The 17,306-nt window shown below is 34.1% G+C and overlaps 3 protein-coding genes across 9 annotated transcripts in view; 1 reads left to right on the top strand and 2 right to left on the bottom strand.

Annotated features, from left to right (window-relative positions):
* The window catches only part of ksr2 (kinase suppressor of ras 2), a 104,718-nt gene extending 101,733 nt beyond the window's left edge, over nucleotides 1–2,985 (bottom strand). For all 4 annotated transcript variants that reach the window (XM_089130557.1, XM_089130558.1, XM_089130559.1 and 1 more), the window contains exon 1: nucleotides 2,298–2,985. In XM_089130557.1, the coding sequence (XP_088986683.1) occupies nucleotides 2,298–2,474 (177 nt within the window). In that variant the 5' untranslated portion in view covers nucleotides 2,475–2,985. The remainder of the gene's footprint in view (nucleotides 1–2,297) is intronic.
* Nucleotides 2,986–4,123: 1,138 nt separating this feature from the next.
* rfc5 (replication factor C (activator 1) 5) lies at nucleotides 4,124–12,101 on the top strand. Its single transcript, XM_039659872.2, has 11 exons — nucleotides 4,124–4,264; nucleotides 4,729–4,793; nucleotides 5,006–5,142; nucleotides 6,078–6,157; nucleotides 6,354–6,427; nucleotides 7,680–7,839; nucleotides 8,279–8,360; nucleotides 8,461–8,590; nucleotides 10,392–10,469; nucleotides 10,850–10,904; nucleotides 11,776–12,101. Exons 1-11 carry the CDS (start codon nucleotides 4,218–4,220, stop codon nucleotides 11,870–11,872), a joined length of 1,005 nt encoding a protein of 334 aa, XP_039515806.1. The 5' UTR covers nucleotides 4,124–4,217; the 3' UTR covers nucleotides 11,873–12,101.
* Nucleotides 11,990–16,769, bottom strand: wsb2 (WD repeat and SOCS box containing 2). Of its 4 annotated transcripts, none has more exons than XM_039659867.2 (9): nucleotides 16,658–16,769; nucleotides 16,337–16,530; nucleotides 15,003–15,187; nucleotides 14,758–14,889; nucleotides 14,246–14,346; nucleotides 13,685–13,875; nucleotides 12,728–12,820; nucleotides 12,524–12,637; nucleotides 11,990–12,395 (listed from the first exon to the last, which is right to left on the bottom strand). In XM_039659867.2, the coding sequence occupies exons 1-9, from the start codon at nucleotides 16,700–16,702 to the stop codon at nucleotides 12,194–12,196; spliced, it is 1,257 nt and encodes a 418-aa protein (XP_039515801.2). In that variant the 5' UTR covers nucleotides 16,703–16,769; the 3' UTR covers nucleotides 11,990–12,193. The 4 variants fall into 4 exon arrangements, with proteins under 4 accessions (XP_039515801.2, XP_039515802.2, XP_039515803.2 ...); XM_039659868.2 differs by having other exon boundaries at nucleotides 16,337–16,511; XM_039659869.2 differs by having other exon boundaries at nucleotides 16,337–16,508.
* Between the last annotated feature and the right edge of the window lie 537 nt (nucleotides 16,770–17,306).

The raw sequence follows: 17,306 nt of genomic DNA, 5'->3' as shown, positions 1-17,306 counted from the left end.
GCTAGCCTACAGTAATGTATGGCATACACAGGGATCACTTTTCAGACTCTTACATCTCAAATGTAAAGAAGTATTTGAAGCCTAAACATACTGAAACAGAGCAATAGAAGACAAACAACTGACTGCTGGGAGGAAAGCTGTGCCACAAATCACACAGAATTGCAGTTGGATGTGGTTTAGTGTGAAATTCAAACAGGTGCCCTAGGCTATGTGTCAAACAAGTTGTCACAAGGACTATATCTCTGTAACTATAAGGTTCAAGTTACAAGTCCAGTTGCACAACTGTTTTCTCTAGCAGTGGTTTTGAATGTTGATTTCAAGCACATTATTTAAAACTGGTGTTTTAAAAAAATGTGTTAATATCTCTCAAAACCGTCGTCTGATTTTTTTTCCTATGTTAGGCAACATTTTTGCTGTTTAATAGATTTATTGTATACATTTTGCTGAAAAGCCAACAACAAAAATATTGAGCGTAACCTGTAATCCGATTCATAAATGCATTACTCTAGAAGTTTAAATCAGAAACATATTGCGCAGCCAATGTAGTCGGAGAAGATTAATGAAAAAATGTATCTTAAGAACCAGTTCTTTATACAGTAGTGAATCAAATACATGGGTTGTGTTCGAAAATTACCCCGTATACCCTTAAAAAGGGCACTATTTTTGTGGTGTCCAAAACCACAGTGAACGTTGCACGAGTGCACTCATTCAATACCAATAACTCATGTACAATCAACAGCTAGAGAATACCCATAATGCACTGTGACGGTCGTGCCGAATGAATTCCCGCTTCTCGCCATGCAGAAGATGGTGTCCGCAGCTGAATCGTCCATCCATCCATTTTCCAAACCGCTGGTCCAATGTGGCTACAGCGTAATATATCCTATATAGGGGTGGACTATATACCGGTAGACAGTAGACACCATTAATCCGGTAAAAATTTTGGACTATCCTTTCTATTGAAGTTACACTCATTAGCAAAAGCTTAGCATTAGCATGCGTTTTAAAGTATTGCAGTTTAAAATCAAGTGATTTTAAACCATTGAAGTGCACAAAAACAACAATTAATTTCGCTGTTTCCCAGCCCTGTTTGAGAGACGCACACAAATGAACGCTTTTATTCACATATAGGACTAAACATTCATCAACTAACACATCAGTTGTTGAAAACATGTTTGCTTGACGTGCAAGAACCAATGTGATTAATCCTTGAGTGTTACTTATCATGAGGTTTGTTTGTTCTCGGCTCAAGTAGGTTCAGTTGAGCTTCTGTTTATGTTTGATGATAAATGTTGAAATGTGAATAAAATCCTAAATTCAATATGTTCATCATATAAAGAGATTGAGTCTTTAGATAAATTTGGACTAAACCACTCTAGCTATTCATATGGATTAGTTTTACAATCTCTTTATGACCTTTCTGAAGCGTCAAAGTGGTAGTTTTGTCAGCGGAGGGACAGAAAGCTCTCAGATTTCATCAAAAATATCTTAATTTGTGTTCCGAAGATGAACTTGTCTTGTCTTACGAGTTTAGAACGACATGAGGGTGTGTAATAAAAAGAATTACATTTTAAGGTGAACTATCCCTTTAAGTCAGCATGAAACCGAATCAATGGCTAACCGGAAATCGTTAAAAAAATCGCAAACCCACGATACCCATTGCTAAGTTTCAGACACGTGACATAAAGAGAAAAAAGAACAGTTAAAGGTAGGCTATTTAAACAACATGTGTTTCTTCGCTCTCCCCCAAGTCTAATTTGCTTATTTATCGGACACCCTGATCTAGATATCGAGTCTTTGGGGAAAAAAAAACAAAAAAAAAACATTTGGTCGACCACTAGTAGCCTACACTGCCATCATGAAGAAAATATTTGGGACATTAACTCTTGTTACATAACATAATTTAAAACAATGCATTGTTTATATTGAAAGTACGAATGTTTTGATGACGCGGATGATTTAAAAAACGATTATATAAATTAATGTCAACAATAGGCCCCTTTCGGTGTCCATGTTAGCAGCGCGAGCGCACGAACCACCTTCTTCACCACCTGCAGAATGCGCAAGCTCGCGCCTCTCACTGCAGCGCGAGCTTCTTCATTTGTCACGCCATATACAGTCAATCCCCGAGATCCAACTTTAATTTAAACAAATTTAAAGATGCAAAATTGTTTAATGTGCATCATGCACCCGCGCACACATACGCTCTCGTGACATTTGTAGAAATGGGGGGTGGGGGGGTGGGGGGGTGTTAAAAAAATTCACATTTGGGCTCAGGCAAATGGATGCTTGCTTACCTCCAGCGTTCGGATTTCTTTTTGTGTCAAGTCGTTGGATGTGGCACATTTGGTCCTCAGACCTTCCAAACTGGAGATACTAATGTCAATCATGTTTTGCACCAGTTCGCACTGCTGCAAGGCTTTTTGCAAACTCAGATGATGCTCGTCGCTTTTGGTCATATTCTCCTCGTCCATAATTTGTGAGCAGTGGTCCTTTTCTTATGTGCAGGCTACTTTTTTTCGCTCAATCAGATCAGAAAACACTTTAGATAGTGCGTTTAATGGTGTGATCATGAAAAACTAGACTCTACGTGTAAGGCGATTCCATTGTTGATATCCTGATATCCTGACGGTGTTGTCATCAGGGTTGCACAGTTTATGTTTGATGCTCCAGCTTGACTCTACCATGATACACATACACTGAAGGAAAGAAGGAAAAAATAAAAATCAGATCCTCGCTTCGGTGGCATCAGCTAGATCCATTGCGCGCTGGTTAAATGCAACACAAATTGAGACATCTTTGTCATTGATGATAAAGGAGAACGATTGGTGATCTTTCTTAACGATAACGTCTGATTTGACTGCATGTATTCCCCTTCTGGAGCATCATCGGCTGCATCCCGGCGCTCCCCCATCACACCGACATGTTCGCGTCAATCAAATTCACAGCAACAGCATCAGCAGCATCGCACCGCCGACACAAGCAGGGGAGAGAGTTCTCGCGAGATAAGCATCAATGCAGTGAGCTCACTGTTTGAACTCGGAGAACCTTTTCCCATCAAACCACTGTTTTATATGGTCATTTTTTTTATATAAAAGTAGCCTATATAGTTTAACTGCCTGTCACTTGCATTGGAAATACACTTGGATAAACAAAGTACACAAGTAGCCTACATTAGGGCAGTATGCCCCCTTAAGTGTACTTTACAGTAAAAAAATAGCCTACAGGCTCACTTTTTACAGTAGGCTATATTAAAGTTTCGTTGTTTAAAAAAAAAAAAAACAGGTTTGACCAGTGGTTTGCTGGTTTTAGCTGATTTGCACTGACTGGTCTAATAAACTGACCAAGCTAAAGTGAAAATTGATTTTGCATATAGAAGGTTATAATGACCACGAATTGCAGTCGGTGTGTGTGTTTGTGGTTCATGTATACCCTATTATGTTGACAAAATGTTCCACAAAGATGGCAATATCAAAATCCTTGTTGTGACATTTTTTTGGTCCTGAGGAAACAGCTTATAAATCATATATAGTGATGTTTTTTTGAAAATGTAAAAATGCAGAAAGTTTTCTGTGATGGAATGTATAAAAATCATAATGCCTACATGACAACACAACGTGTGTGTTATTATTTGTTCAGGTTGCAAAAAAACGTATTATGTTGCCTTTAACTTAAATAGGCTATTACTCATTTACCAAGTATTGCTTGATTTGTTTAAAATTATTGTATCACTATTTAACTTTTTTTATTTATTAATTTAAATTTACACTGTGGGCATAGCAAAATTACATTTCTTACCACTGTATCAGACTGTAAACCAAACTTGACTTGACTCAAATGACCAGAAATGAATAAAAATTAAACCTGAAAAAAAAGCTTAATGTGCTTTTTCAGTTTGTGAGAAGCCTTAAATAGCCTAACCTACTCACAATAACTACTGCAATATCGTATTAGGGAATACAATGTGTAGCCTATAAACATGATGCGTTAAGAAGTTGACCATTTACATCGCAGAATGATGACTTTGATTATCTCCTAAACTCTTATTATGAAATAACAGCAAGCCAGTTCCTGGTTAAATCCCGCCTTCATTTAAACCGCGCTTCTGATTGGTCAACAGACTGTCGGCAAGTGACGCTCGCGGATGGAAATCTCCGAATAGTCGGAAAAACGCGCCAAAGACACATTGAAGGGGTGATTGAGAAAAATACAAGAGAATGGCATCAACAAGTAAAGCACTGCAGCAGATGAGAAATTTACCATGGTAATTTAATTTGCATTTGGTAGTACAAATTTCGCTCTTTTGTTATCAGCTGATAATTATAAATAAAAGGTGTCAATGCTCCTTGAGATATTGTTTAGCCGAGATATGCGCCATTGCACAGGTTTGCTTTGTTTACATATTCTGCACATGTCCATGATGAATTTATAAATAATAATTTAAACTCAATAGTTGAGAATAAATCAGGTTTTTGGTATGACAGCTGACATTATAACTGATGGAGAAAAGCAATGACTACTCAAGGGAATCTGTCAATTCACTGCAAAACAAGCTAACGTTAAATATCTGAAATAAGTTCTTTATTAATAATATCTAACTGTAATTATAAGTTAGCTATTATCATTATCTATGGTTCATTTTGAAAAGGTAAGAGAATTCCATTGGAGTTGCTTTCACTTAAACAACATGATGAAACATTATTAAAAATATTATTTTTCGATTTTCAGGGTTGAAAAGTACAGGCCACAAACATTAGATGATCTCATCTCTCACCAAGATATCCTGAGCACAAGTAAGCAGTGATATGTATGGATTGTAATTTGCACTCTGCCATTATTATCATTACTATTCCAAATAAAGATTTTCACTGTAATACTACTTTACAATATCTGCGTTCAATTTCAGTTTGTTTCGTTCACAAAACTAGGACATCCAGTACATTGTTGAACATTTTTGATTGAAATGTAATTTTAATAAATGTCTACGTTCATTTCTTTTCCACAGTACAGAAGTTCATCAGTGAAGACCGACTGCCTCATCTGCTCTTCTATGGACCTCCAGGAACAGGAAAGACCTCGACTATACTAGCATGTGCTAAACAGCTGTACAAAGAAAAAGAGTTCAACTCCATGGTTCTGGAGGTACTGTAGAAGTTTTTTTATTTTACAGATGTTATCCAAATGCACATGTTTGCCGAAATGACAAAAAACATATCATCATCCATTTAATTTAGTTGGAAAAAGGTCTATTGTTAGTTTTTTCTGATGTTCTTTTAGTCAGACATCAATTTATGATGACAGTTTAGTATTCATTTGTATCATACTATTAAAGGGATAGTTCACTTTGAAATTAATTTTTGATATATGTTTTTGCTTACCTCAAGGGCATTCAAGATATATTTAAAATTTGTATATTTTTAGGTCAAACCGTTCTTAACATATAACATATTTCGTTTTATTGTTGCCTAAAATATACATAAAGAGATAACCGGAGTAGCCTGAGTGACACGATCAAGTACGCTCTGTTCCATTTGCAGAAGAACCGAAGTTTGCGTACTTGGTATTGAGAAACGGCTTATGTGTGGTTGAAAGCTGTGTGCTCTCTCCACCTTCACACCTGATTCCAATCTGTCCACTTCCTTACAAAATAAAAGTCGTCTCCTTTAAATTCATCAAAAACATATTAAATCATAGTTTAAGTCAACAATTAAGTTACATTAAAAAAGATTCAAACTTAAATGGCTCCAACAAGGACTTGTGGCTGTTTTTAAATGTGCTTCATAAATAAAAGAACTCGGACTAAAAGAACTTATCTTTAGTGGGTGTGACACTAATATAGTTATCGTAATGGTCCTTACCATTTACCATGTATATAGTTATCCTTTTTGGTGTGAATGGGCCTTTAAGAGATTTAAGTCAATAGCTACCGTCAACATTCTTCAAAGTATCTGATTTTGTATTCAACAGAAGAAAGGAGGTTTGGAACAACATAAAGTGATTTAAATTTTTGTTTAAGGCTAAATATGCTTGTTGCAAATCTTTTCTTATGGGAACTATAACACATTTGACTTCATCAGCTCAATGCATCAGATGACCGTGGCATAGACGTGGTGAGGGGGCCGATCCTCAGCTTTGCAAGCACACGAACCATCTTCAAGTAAGAACTGTACCGACCCTTACAGCTCATTCATGAACAACTTGTAGAATATGATAATCTCATCACGCACAACAATGTAAGAATTTAATTTTCATGTTGCAAGTTTCCAAATTGCTGGTCTTCTGGCTTTTATTGCATTCAAATGTTTACTGTTGTTGTAAAAGAACTGATCATTCTTTGTGTTTGCTCCTTGCAGGAAAGGCTGTAAGTTGGTGATCCTGGACGAGGCGGATGCTATGACCCAGGACGCACAGAATGCTTTGAGGAGAGGTAGCGTACCATCTGCCACTCCATCAGCTCACCTGCTGAGCCCCCAAATGGCCCGATGGCAGAAGAATAGGGATCTGCCGTTTCACTGTCCACAGTGAGACATGAATGAGTGCAGTGGGATTATGATTGGAACAAATATTAGAGGGTTTAAGGTTCATTTGGACAAAGCATTTGGATGTGTCTAACGCTTTAGATCCTGTAAAAAATTCTGTTGTGGATATCTAAGTGTGTATATATATATAATTTGTATGTATGTGTGTGTGTATATACATACAAATATATATATATAATTAATTTAAAATATTTGTATTATTAAAACATATATATTTTATTTTATTCTGTGACCTGAATGAGAAGTCTGGTTGGAACACAATATTTTGAGTTTAAGATACATTTTTACAATCCTGATTTTATTAAAAAAATTAATGTTTTATATGTATGAATGTCTTTTGTGAATATCTTAGTAGATTAAGATACATTTTTTATTAGTTTAATTTAATGCTGTTGATTTTAAATATTATTAAATTAATTATTTATATTATTCTTCATTTTAGATATTTTTTAAAAAATGCCTAATAATTTGTGTTTTATTTTGAGACATGAATGAGAGCGGTGTGATTAATATATATATAACTTGTACATTTTTATAAACTTTTTTTATAGGTTTTAAAATGCAAGACTAGTTTTGCCCAGTTTCACAGACCGAGTTTAAGACTAGTCCCAGACTAAACTGCATGTTTGAGCTGTTTTAACTGAAAGCAACTTACATATCTTAGAATATCCTCTGATAAAAACATTTCTTAAAATATGTCAGTGCCATTATTTTGTCAAGTCAAGTCAAATATATTTATAGCGCTTTTCTCAATACAGACTGTATCAAAGCTGCTTCACAGTATCAATCAAGACAACATAACAGTGTTTGTTTATTCATGAAAAGACAATCAAGTTTGGTAGAGCTGATCAATGGTGTGATGGGTCATTTAATTTGAATATCCCCAACTGAGCAAGCCAAAGGCCACAAAAAATTTAGTCTCAAGATTCACACCAGTAATGTTTTTTTTTTTTTTTTTTAACAAAAGTTACTTAAATGTCCTAATTAAACTGAGGCCTAATCCTGGCTTAATCTAAGCCCTGTCTGTGAAACCAGGCCATCTTTTTTATTTTATTTTTGCAGTCCCTTTGGAGATTTATTTGTGTAGATTTCATTGAGCCCCACCTGATTTTTTTCTCTCTCTCTCTCTCTCTCTCTCAGTCATTGAGAAGTTCACAGAGAACACACGTTTCTGTCTGATCTGTAACTACCTTTCAAAGATCATACCTGCGCTACAGTCTCGATGCACCCGCTTTCGTTTCGGCCCCCTGTCCCAGAGCCAGATGATCCCCAGACTAGAGCATGTGATCCAGCAGGAGAGGTGAGATGCTCATCACATCAAATCCAGGTCAAGTGGATGTTATTTAGGAATTCAATTTAATGTTGAATTTATTGCATTCTGAGGAAATCTTCACTCACATTTTCTTCAGAAAATGCAAAAGTCTAGTTGTTTACATTTTTATGTAATTAGAAGCAAGACATCTGTAGATAGAGCAACATTGAAATGACAATATGACAATACCTTCTAGTGTTTTTATCAGAATTGCATCATCAGATGGATCCACTCAAAAGACCCTGAACACAAAACACAATACATTGAACACTTCCTGGCTGAAGTGACCCAGCCCTACGGCCCATTTGATTAAAAAACTCTTCACACACAAACACACGTTTTACGCAGGACAACGCTGATAAAACCGAACATTGTGCTTCCCTAGTATTGATTCATAGATATTTCAAAATCTGTTTTTCTCTGATAGCATTGACATCACTCCAGATGGCATGAAGGCCATTGTGACGCTCTCAACAGGAGACATGAGACGATCACTAAACATTTTACAGGTGTGTATCGTGTGTATTTTGTGGTTTTCTTATCATTTGGATTGCTGCTGGCATGAAGAATTTCTTGAGTAAAATGTGTTCTGTATGTTTCGATGTGTAGAGTACCCATATGGCCTATGGGAAGGTGACGGAGGAGACGGTGTACACATGCACTGGACATCCTCTTAGATCAGATATCGCCAACATACTGGACTGGGCCCTCAATAAAGACTTCACCACTGCGTACAACCGTATCCTTTTTACTACAGTGGTTCCTTAATAAGCTTTTCTGTAGCATATTACCTGTCTTTTCTTAAAACATGAGTAAAAAAAATGTGGTCTCTTTGGCACTTTTTTATTGCTGATCTAAAGCGAGTGGTGACTTTCTTTTACCCAATAACATTTCTTATCTCTACTTGAATAAGATCTATTTATTATTAAATTTCATTTTAGTTTCATGTTGTTTATTTTATAATTATTCTTTTTTTTTTTTTTTTGAGACAATATTAAGAAAGTTTAATCTCAGTTTTGACAGCATCTGCTTTTATTAAATAACTGGATGTTTTATTTTAGGTTTTAAAATGCAATAACATCTGTTCTTGATAAAAATCTATTTTTATTTTATTATATACTGTACATATTAGGGATTCGCAAAGATTAGTTGCGATTAATCGAAATAAAAGTTTCGATTAATAATAATATTGCGGTTATATTGCGATTAATCAAAATAAAAGTTTGTGTTTACATAATATATTTGTGTGTGCTGTGTATAATTATTTTGTATATATATATATACACACATGCATGTATATATGATGTGTTATTCACATATAAAATATTTATATTTATATATATAATATAGATTATGTATTTATATATACGCAGTATTTACGTACAAATAATTCTTAAATATATACATGAATGCATATGTATTTATATACAAAATAATTATACACAGCACACACAAATTTTATATATATATACGTATATATTATTCTTAATTTCATTATTTATATATATATATATATATTACTAAAAAATATATTTTACGTATTTTATATTATTCTTGATTTCAAACATTTTATTATTAGTTTTTTTTTATTTTTTAAACAGTCCTGTTGGAGATTTATTTATGCAGACTTCATTAAGCCATTAAGATTCATTAAGATTATCTTTCTCTCTCCTTTTCTGACTTTTTATTGATAAGATAGGAGAGAGAGGATAAGAAATGTGATCAGGTAAAAAAAGTCACCATTTTGCTTTTGATAAAGGCACCTGCTTTAAATAAAAAGCAAATAAAATTAAAATAAATTTGAATTACATTTATCACAAAAAATGAATTCTATAATTATTAATGATAATAATTTAGATTTGTTTATTCATCTTAATATATATTTAAAATTTAAAATCGTTTTCAAAGCATTAACAAAGAGCCCAAATAATAATTTTGTATTTGTATTTTCCTCACATATACCCTTTCCACCAAAGTAACTAAACTATACATAAAAATAATAATTAATAAGTAAAATTTATATTAAAATATACACATTTACAAATTAACATAAAATCCATACTAGGAAAATGACCACAAACATAGTTTATGCTCCATATAGTATCTGTTAGGTTTGTGGTCTGTACATGTAATATCACTGATCAAACATCAAATTTGTATATTACTATAGAAGCTAATGTTTTTGATAGCGATATTTATAATAAAACCATTATTTTATTAAGGATATTTATGAGAATACCATTGTGATGAGAACTTGCTGATTTAAGTGTACACACCCATGCTAATGTTGACTAAAAAGATGAATAAAAAATCATCTTTTGGATATTGATCTTAATGCCTTAATTGAAAAAAAAAAGTTTCAAAAACAATTTCTTTTGTGAATGAATAATGTATCAGAAATAAATGTTCGTCCTTAAAAGACAGGATGCATGTGTCTTTTAAGGAATTCCTCTTTTTAGTCAACTTTAGCATGGGTGTGTTCACTTATGCTAAGCACTGTAGTTTATGACGTTTCAAAAGTCCTTAACCAGGTTCAACAGAAATTATGCAGCTCAAAACTCTGAAAGGTCTGGCACTTAATGACATTCTCACTGAGGTTCATCTTCTCATTCACCGCGGTAAGACCACACTGTAAACGAACTAAAGCAGCAGCAGCAGCACAGAGTCTAGTAGTAAACTCTGCTGTAGTGATGATGAGCTGGATGTTTTCCCTCGCTGCCATGGAGATCCTTTTGTGGTTGTCATGGAAACCGGTTGTTCTTGTTTTTAAAGGACGCCTGTTATAAGTAGCAGAGTGTAGCATGCTTCACACAAACAGAACACACTACATATTTAGCTATATTCAGAATCAAGATTAGTATATCACAACTGTATATCAATATATTTATCGAGAGTTTCTGTAGGTTTATTTGTAGGTTGACTATAGAAAACAATTTTTTTACTGATCGGACAGTTTGGTGGGTTATTTTGCTCTAATGTTTTTGTGTCTCTATTTCAGTGGACTTCCCTCCCTCTATCCGTATGGGTTTGCTTATTAAACTTGCAGATATTGAGTGAGTACATTCTTTTTTTTTTTTTCAAGTTGTTTAGTAAATCAGTGAAGCGAGATCAAGTTTAAACCTGAAAGAAGTCTCTTGTGCTCATCAAAACTGCATTGATTTGATCAAAAATACAGTAGAAACAGTAATATTGTGAAATATTACAATTTAAAATAATGGTTTTCTATTTGAATATGTTTTAAAATATAATTAATTTCTGAATTTTCAGCATCATTACTGTCTTCAGTGTCACATTATCCTTCGGAAATCATTCTAATATGCTGATTTGATTATTAAATATTTTTTTGGAACCTGTGATATTTTTTTCGAGGATTCATTAATGAATTAAAAGTTAAAAAGAACTGCATTTAATACAAATATAAATCTTTTCTTATCTATCACACATCCTTGCTGAATTAAAGTATTCATTTCTTTCAAAAAAAGAAAGAATAAAAAGGACTAACCCCAAACCTTTCAACGGTAGTGTATATTGTTACAAAGACTTTTATTCTAAATAAATACTGTTCCTTTTTTTTTTTACTTTTTATTTCAGAGAATACTGAAAAAAGTATCATATGTTATAAAAATATTATAAAAAATATTTTAAAAAAATATTATAAATTAAATATATATTATATATAAAAATATATCATATTTTATATTATATATATTAAATTATATATTATATATATTAAAAATATTTTCAACATTTCAACGAATGATTTCTGAAGGATCAAGAGTGGAGTAATGATGCTGAGCTTTGATCACAGGAATAAATTACATTTTAAAATAGAAAACAGATATTTTTAAATTCAATTTTTCATATTATTACTGTGTTTTTGTACATTATGAGCTTAATTTCCGTTCTTTCCTTTTAAACCACAAGGTATCGTCTGTCCTCGGGAACCAATGAGAAGATCCAGCTGAGCTCAATGGTAGCTGCTTTCCAGGCTGTTAGAGACATAGTAGTCAGCGACGGATAGACTATTGGTTCATACTTGTCACATGACAGGGTTTTGATGTCATGTGAGGACGTTTTTACTACTACTTCGTTTTACTTTACTTTACCAACAATGTAAAAACTGCTCAGAGCCCTGTAATATTTTTTTTAAATGTTTATTTTCAGTTCTTTGTAAAACAAATGCTACATTTTCACAGTAGTAAAGTAAAATATAAAAGTCTTTAAATAAATATTCAAGTATAGCATCATCATTTTATGTCTCTTGATTTGAGTCTGGGGAAATTAAATGAGGCATTGCAACATCTAAAGCAAAGTTTGACCCACAAACCTTTCTTGTTTTCAGTCAACTGCAGTGTTCTTTACAATATATGATCTTTTGCTTTGGAATGTCCCTATATGTAAGGTATTCCAGGATTTTTTTGGGCAAAGGAAGCGCCTCCACCTGATAGGTTGAAACAGAGAATCTCAGGGCAACCCGGCACAGATGCTTAAGGCTTGGAACAAGCTGAGGAACTCTCCAGAATTTGACTTGTCCATCTCTGCACCTACAAACAAATGGGGCGTATGTTAAGTTCCAGTATACAAGCCCTTTTATTCCAACCCCAAACGTTTCATGAGTAAACATTAACTAAATATAAATGACTCTCCAACACATTTGTGTGAACTACATTACCCTGTGGCAATGATGCCCCCGTGTGGATGGAAAGCGGAGCACACACCACCAGCGCGACTGTGATCGGTGTTGGTGACCAGTTTATCTCGTTCCACGTCCCAGATCTGTAACGCCCTGCAGGACAATACAGTGTCACCGGTAACAATGCTGAAAGTGGACGACCGGGTGTGAGGTCGCAAGAATGTCGGATGGTTCTCTGCTCACCTGTAGTCTTTGAAAGCCAACTGCAGGCTAACCGGAGAGAAATTCAGAGATGTCAGTAAATTGTCACTTCTGTAAGCACACACCCCACAGTCTCTGGAAAGAGAACAAAGTATTTTTACATCATTATGAGAAACAATACTGTCTTTGTCTACATATTCAAAAACATAAAATCATTCAGTTTTTAATGTAACAGTAGCCTAGTTTCCACCATAGAATAAAATTATTTCGCAATCACAAACTCGCATCTCACAATTATGACTTTTTTTCCTGCTAATCCAAGTTAATATCTCGCAATTCAAAAATAAAAAATAAAAAATTTCACAATTGTGAGAGTTTTTTTTATATATTTCTGATTTAACCCCCCTCAGAATTGTGTAAAAACTAAATTTGTAAGATATAATATCTCTATGTCTGCATGGCAAAACTCTCAATTCTGAGGGGAAAAAAGTCCAACTTGAGTTATATTCGCAATTGAGAGGGAAAAAGTCAGAATTGTCCGATTAAAACCCTCACCTTTTACATTCCCTTTTTAATATATTTTTATTGCATGGCGGAAACAAGCTTCAATATGGTTACAAATAATAGCTCTAAAACAGTTTTATTTTCTCTCTTCTGTGCAGCGTAAAAGTAGATGTTTGTGCTGACACTTTCTGGAACTTTTTGGCTCCAAAAATTGGAGAAATGTTTTACTTTTATAAAAACTTGCAATTGTGATTTCTAAAGTCCAAATTGTGATATAAACGTGCAATTATAAGAAAAAGAAGACTCAAAAAAGTTGCTATAAACTTTCAAAAAAAATTATTCTGTGGCGGAAACCAGATCCATATTATGGATACAAAAATATAGAAAATATTAAACAGCCCAAAACCAAATTTTCTTTAAAAAATTAGAAAAAAAAACTTTTTTTAAATTAATGTTCATTATTGTAAAAAAGAAATGACTGGTTTGTCCACATACTCTACTCTAGTCAGGAGATCTGCCGTGTACGGGTCCCACAGGTCCAGCCACCAGCCTGTGGTGGAATGATACGAAGCGACCGCAAGCAGCGCTCCATCCTGGGAGAAGTCACATGACGCCATGGTACGCTCGTGGTCGTATGTAAGGTGTCTCATGAAGGTGTAGGACCGCAAGCTCCACAAATACACCTTCTGTTGTGAAGAAGACATGCAGACAATGTAGTATATATATATATATACAGTATATATATAATCACACACAAACAGACTTAAGCTTAAAAATATCAACATTTTTGAAGGGTTGGCAACTAACTGGGATTTTCTTTTTTTTTACGTATTAAACTGACTAAAACTGAAAAAAGCTAAATAGAAATATCTATTAAAAAATTGATATATAATTGAAAAATAAAAGCAAAATTACTAAAATGAAAACTGAAAATATAAAAATAAAACAAAATATAAAAAGTAAAACTATATATATATATAAATGTAAAAACTCAAAATAAAAAAAAAAGTATCTAATACTACTAAAATAACACTGTAGTGCACTAAAAAAACTCACAGAGTCGAGGTTGCAAACCGAGGCGATCGCACTGCAGTCAGGTGACATGGAGCATCTGAACACCCAGTAGTTTGGACCTCGCAGCACATGGGGACTGGAGCCTGCAAATATCAACCATATAATCAGGGTCGTGCACAGACATTTTAATCACAGAATCATTCATTTAACCGATTCATTCAAAGCATCTTATTAATTCATGAAAGAACCAAGTTTCCACTGACTTTATGAATGGGTCATTGAATCATCAACTGACTCGATTCGTTCAAAAACAGTGTATGCTTCAAGAACAAATCACTGCTGTGTGTTGCTGGGAGGTGAACGTCTTTTCACCAAGTACATATTTCTGGGAGACGCAATGTTTCTGCTATGTTTAGATACTATAAAAAAATGTCTTGCAAAAAGGATATTTATCTAATTGATGCTTGTGCAGAATTAAAGACCAAGAAAGCTTTTTTCAACTCTTTTTTTTTTTTTTTTTGCTAAGAAGTTTCTTCCACATCAGATGCTCTAACCTTTCTTTGCCAAGTTCCATATCCTTAATGTTTTGTCCCGGGAGGCCGATACAAGTGTAAGACTTCCGTTTGGAGCGAAGACCAAATCCCTGACAGGAGCCTCATGTCCGGTAAGAGTAAAACGCAGGTTCCCTGAAGACAGAACAGGGATTTACTAACATATTCAAATCTTATACTACATCCACCATCTTGTTAATATTCAGATCAATGTAAGCTCTTGATGCTCTTGATGACTTTAATCTTACCAGTTGAGACGACCCACACTTGGATCGTGCTGTTGTTCAGACCAGTAGCCAGCAGTAGTTCATGGTCACATGCGTTCTGATGTAAAACATCCGCGCGGATAGACCGGCAGGGTCCAAACGCCAGTGCCCACACCATCTGCCCGCAGTTCAGCGTCTTCTCTTCACTGCATCCAGCCTCAGCACTCCTGTTCATACAGACAAGAAGTTACATCGAAGTAGATGTTCTGAATCAGCATCCGTTCTTGGAACAGTCTTCCACATTATCCTGTCCTCTTGATAGAGCAGTAGATACACATGAACATACTATGCATGTACTTATTGTAATAATGACACTTTCTGAATATAACTAGGTACTACCCGTAAACCTTAACTTAACCCAAGTAGTTACCTTTATTAAATTAATCAGTACATTTGTAGGTAAGTACACTCACTGTAAGTACATTAAAGGTGCACATACTGTAAAATAAAGTGCAACCAATAGAGCTGTGATGTACTGTATACCATGGAACTGTGTTAGTATATTTATGAACCATGTGGCAAAGAATGCCATTACATGATTATATCATGGTACTTTTTTTGTAAAGACTATGGTAATCTGGAATTAATAATGTGGTATTTGTTATAAGGACTGTATTGTCAATAAATAAAATAAATGATACATAAAATAGAATTGTCAATTAATTTATATAAATAGGCTATAAACAAAATAAATATCATGGCATGTATGATTACTATTCACATCAGTTATTTTAATATCATTAATCTACTATTTAGTTTTAACTATTATTTTAAAGTACTTTTTATTTTTGTATTTTCATTTTTATTTTAGTTAACGTTTTAGTATTTTTTTTTTACTCATTTTTGCTTCAGTTTTTTTTTAATACATCTAGTTAAACCAGTAACACTTTATAATAAGGTTCATTACTTAACAGTAGTTAACCTAACAATGAACAAAACTTATTCCACCTTTATTAATCTTAGTCTATATTGATTTAAACATTTAGGCTACTGATACGTTGTATTTATTAACATTAGCTAATGCACTGTGTGAACTAACATGAACAAACAATGTACAGCTGTATTTTTTTTTATTAACAAGGATTAATAAACATAACAAATGTATTGGTCATTGTTAGTTACATTAACTAATTATATGAACCTTTGTAAAGTGTTAAGGTTACACTAAATCAAAATAAAAAAAGGAACGAAAATGTTTTGATGGATATATTAGCATCATGATAGGCTACGAGTAGTGATTTATTATGGTGTTTATGTAGGACTATAAAATGATTACTAGGCCCACTCAAGGTGTTATGTAATAAATCCACACGCACTCTTTGGATGTCAGCGGCCAGGGCAAGAGTTTGACTATGCCGTAGCCCATCGACCAGGCAAAATATGTCCCGTCCGGGGAGAAGCGGACGCTCCATGTCTCGCAGCCGGAGGAGCCGTACAGACGCGGGGGAAGAGTGGGTTTCAGCTCCGCGATCAGATCGTCCTCATGCGCTTCTGTCACAATAAAACAGACCTGTCACACAAAGACAAGCCGCGCTAGCCGGAACTACTTTCCTACCAGTATAAAAATACATGCTCCTCATATAGCAAATGAACATTATTATATTTAAATATCATCTAAATTATGTGAATCGCCTTACCTCTGACAGTACAATCTCGAAACAAAGTGCACATCTTCTTATCATCACATTATAGGCGCCTAACCCGACGCCTCACCTCCATCAGGGATTCATTTGACTCTGGGCGAACCACGTGACTCTGCACAATTTACAGTCAGTAGGTGTGTCTACTGCATATTTTCAGGGTAAGGGTTAAGGAGTGTTTAATGCTCAGCTTTGTGTGCATTTGCTTTGTATAAAGCTTGTTATTTTATACAGCGTTATGTAAAAGATAGTTTCCTGTAACTATTCTTTTATAGCCTGCATTACTGAAATAGAATCAGTTAAGTAGAAGAAAAAAATTGTAATGTGAAAAAGGAGATTATTTAAATTGTATTTATGCATAATGGTAGAATTTGTTTGTTTTTATTATTTATAATCACAATCACTGGGTCTGGACAGGATGATGTCATTACTGTACAATCTGATAAGATATTAGCATTGGTTAAAAACTAAAAAAAAAAAAAAAAAGTAAAAATGTCTGGATGTATAGTAATGAGATTTGAGGGGAAATGTCCTTAATTGCAATACAAATAACTTCACAGTGTAAACTAAAGTGAAATGGTACAAAATAAGCTTCCGATAATTACGTTTTTTTTTTTATTCATTATTTCGCCATGAAATATGACCC

The sequence above is a fragment of the Pimephales promelas genome, chromosome 4, assembly GCF_988280905.1.
Source record: "Pimephales promelas chromosome 4, fPimPro1.hap1.1, whole genome shotgun sequence".
Classification (NCBI taxonomy): Eukaryota; Metazoa; Chordata; class Actinopteri; order Cypriniformes; family Leuciscidae; genus Pimephales; species Pimephales promelas.
This window is presented reverse-complemented; position numbering and strand designations above follow the sequence as displayed.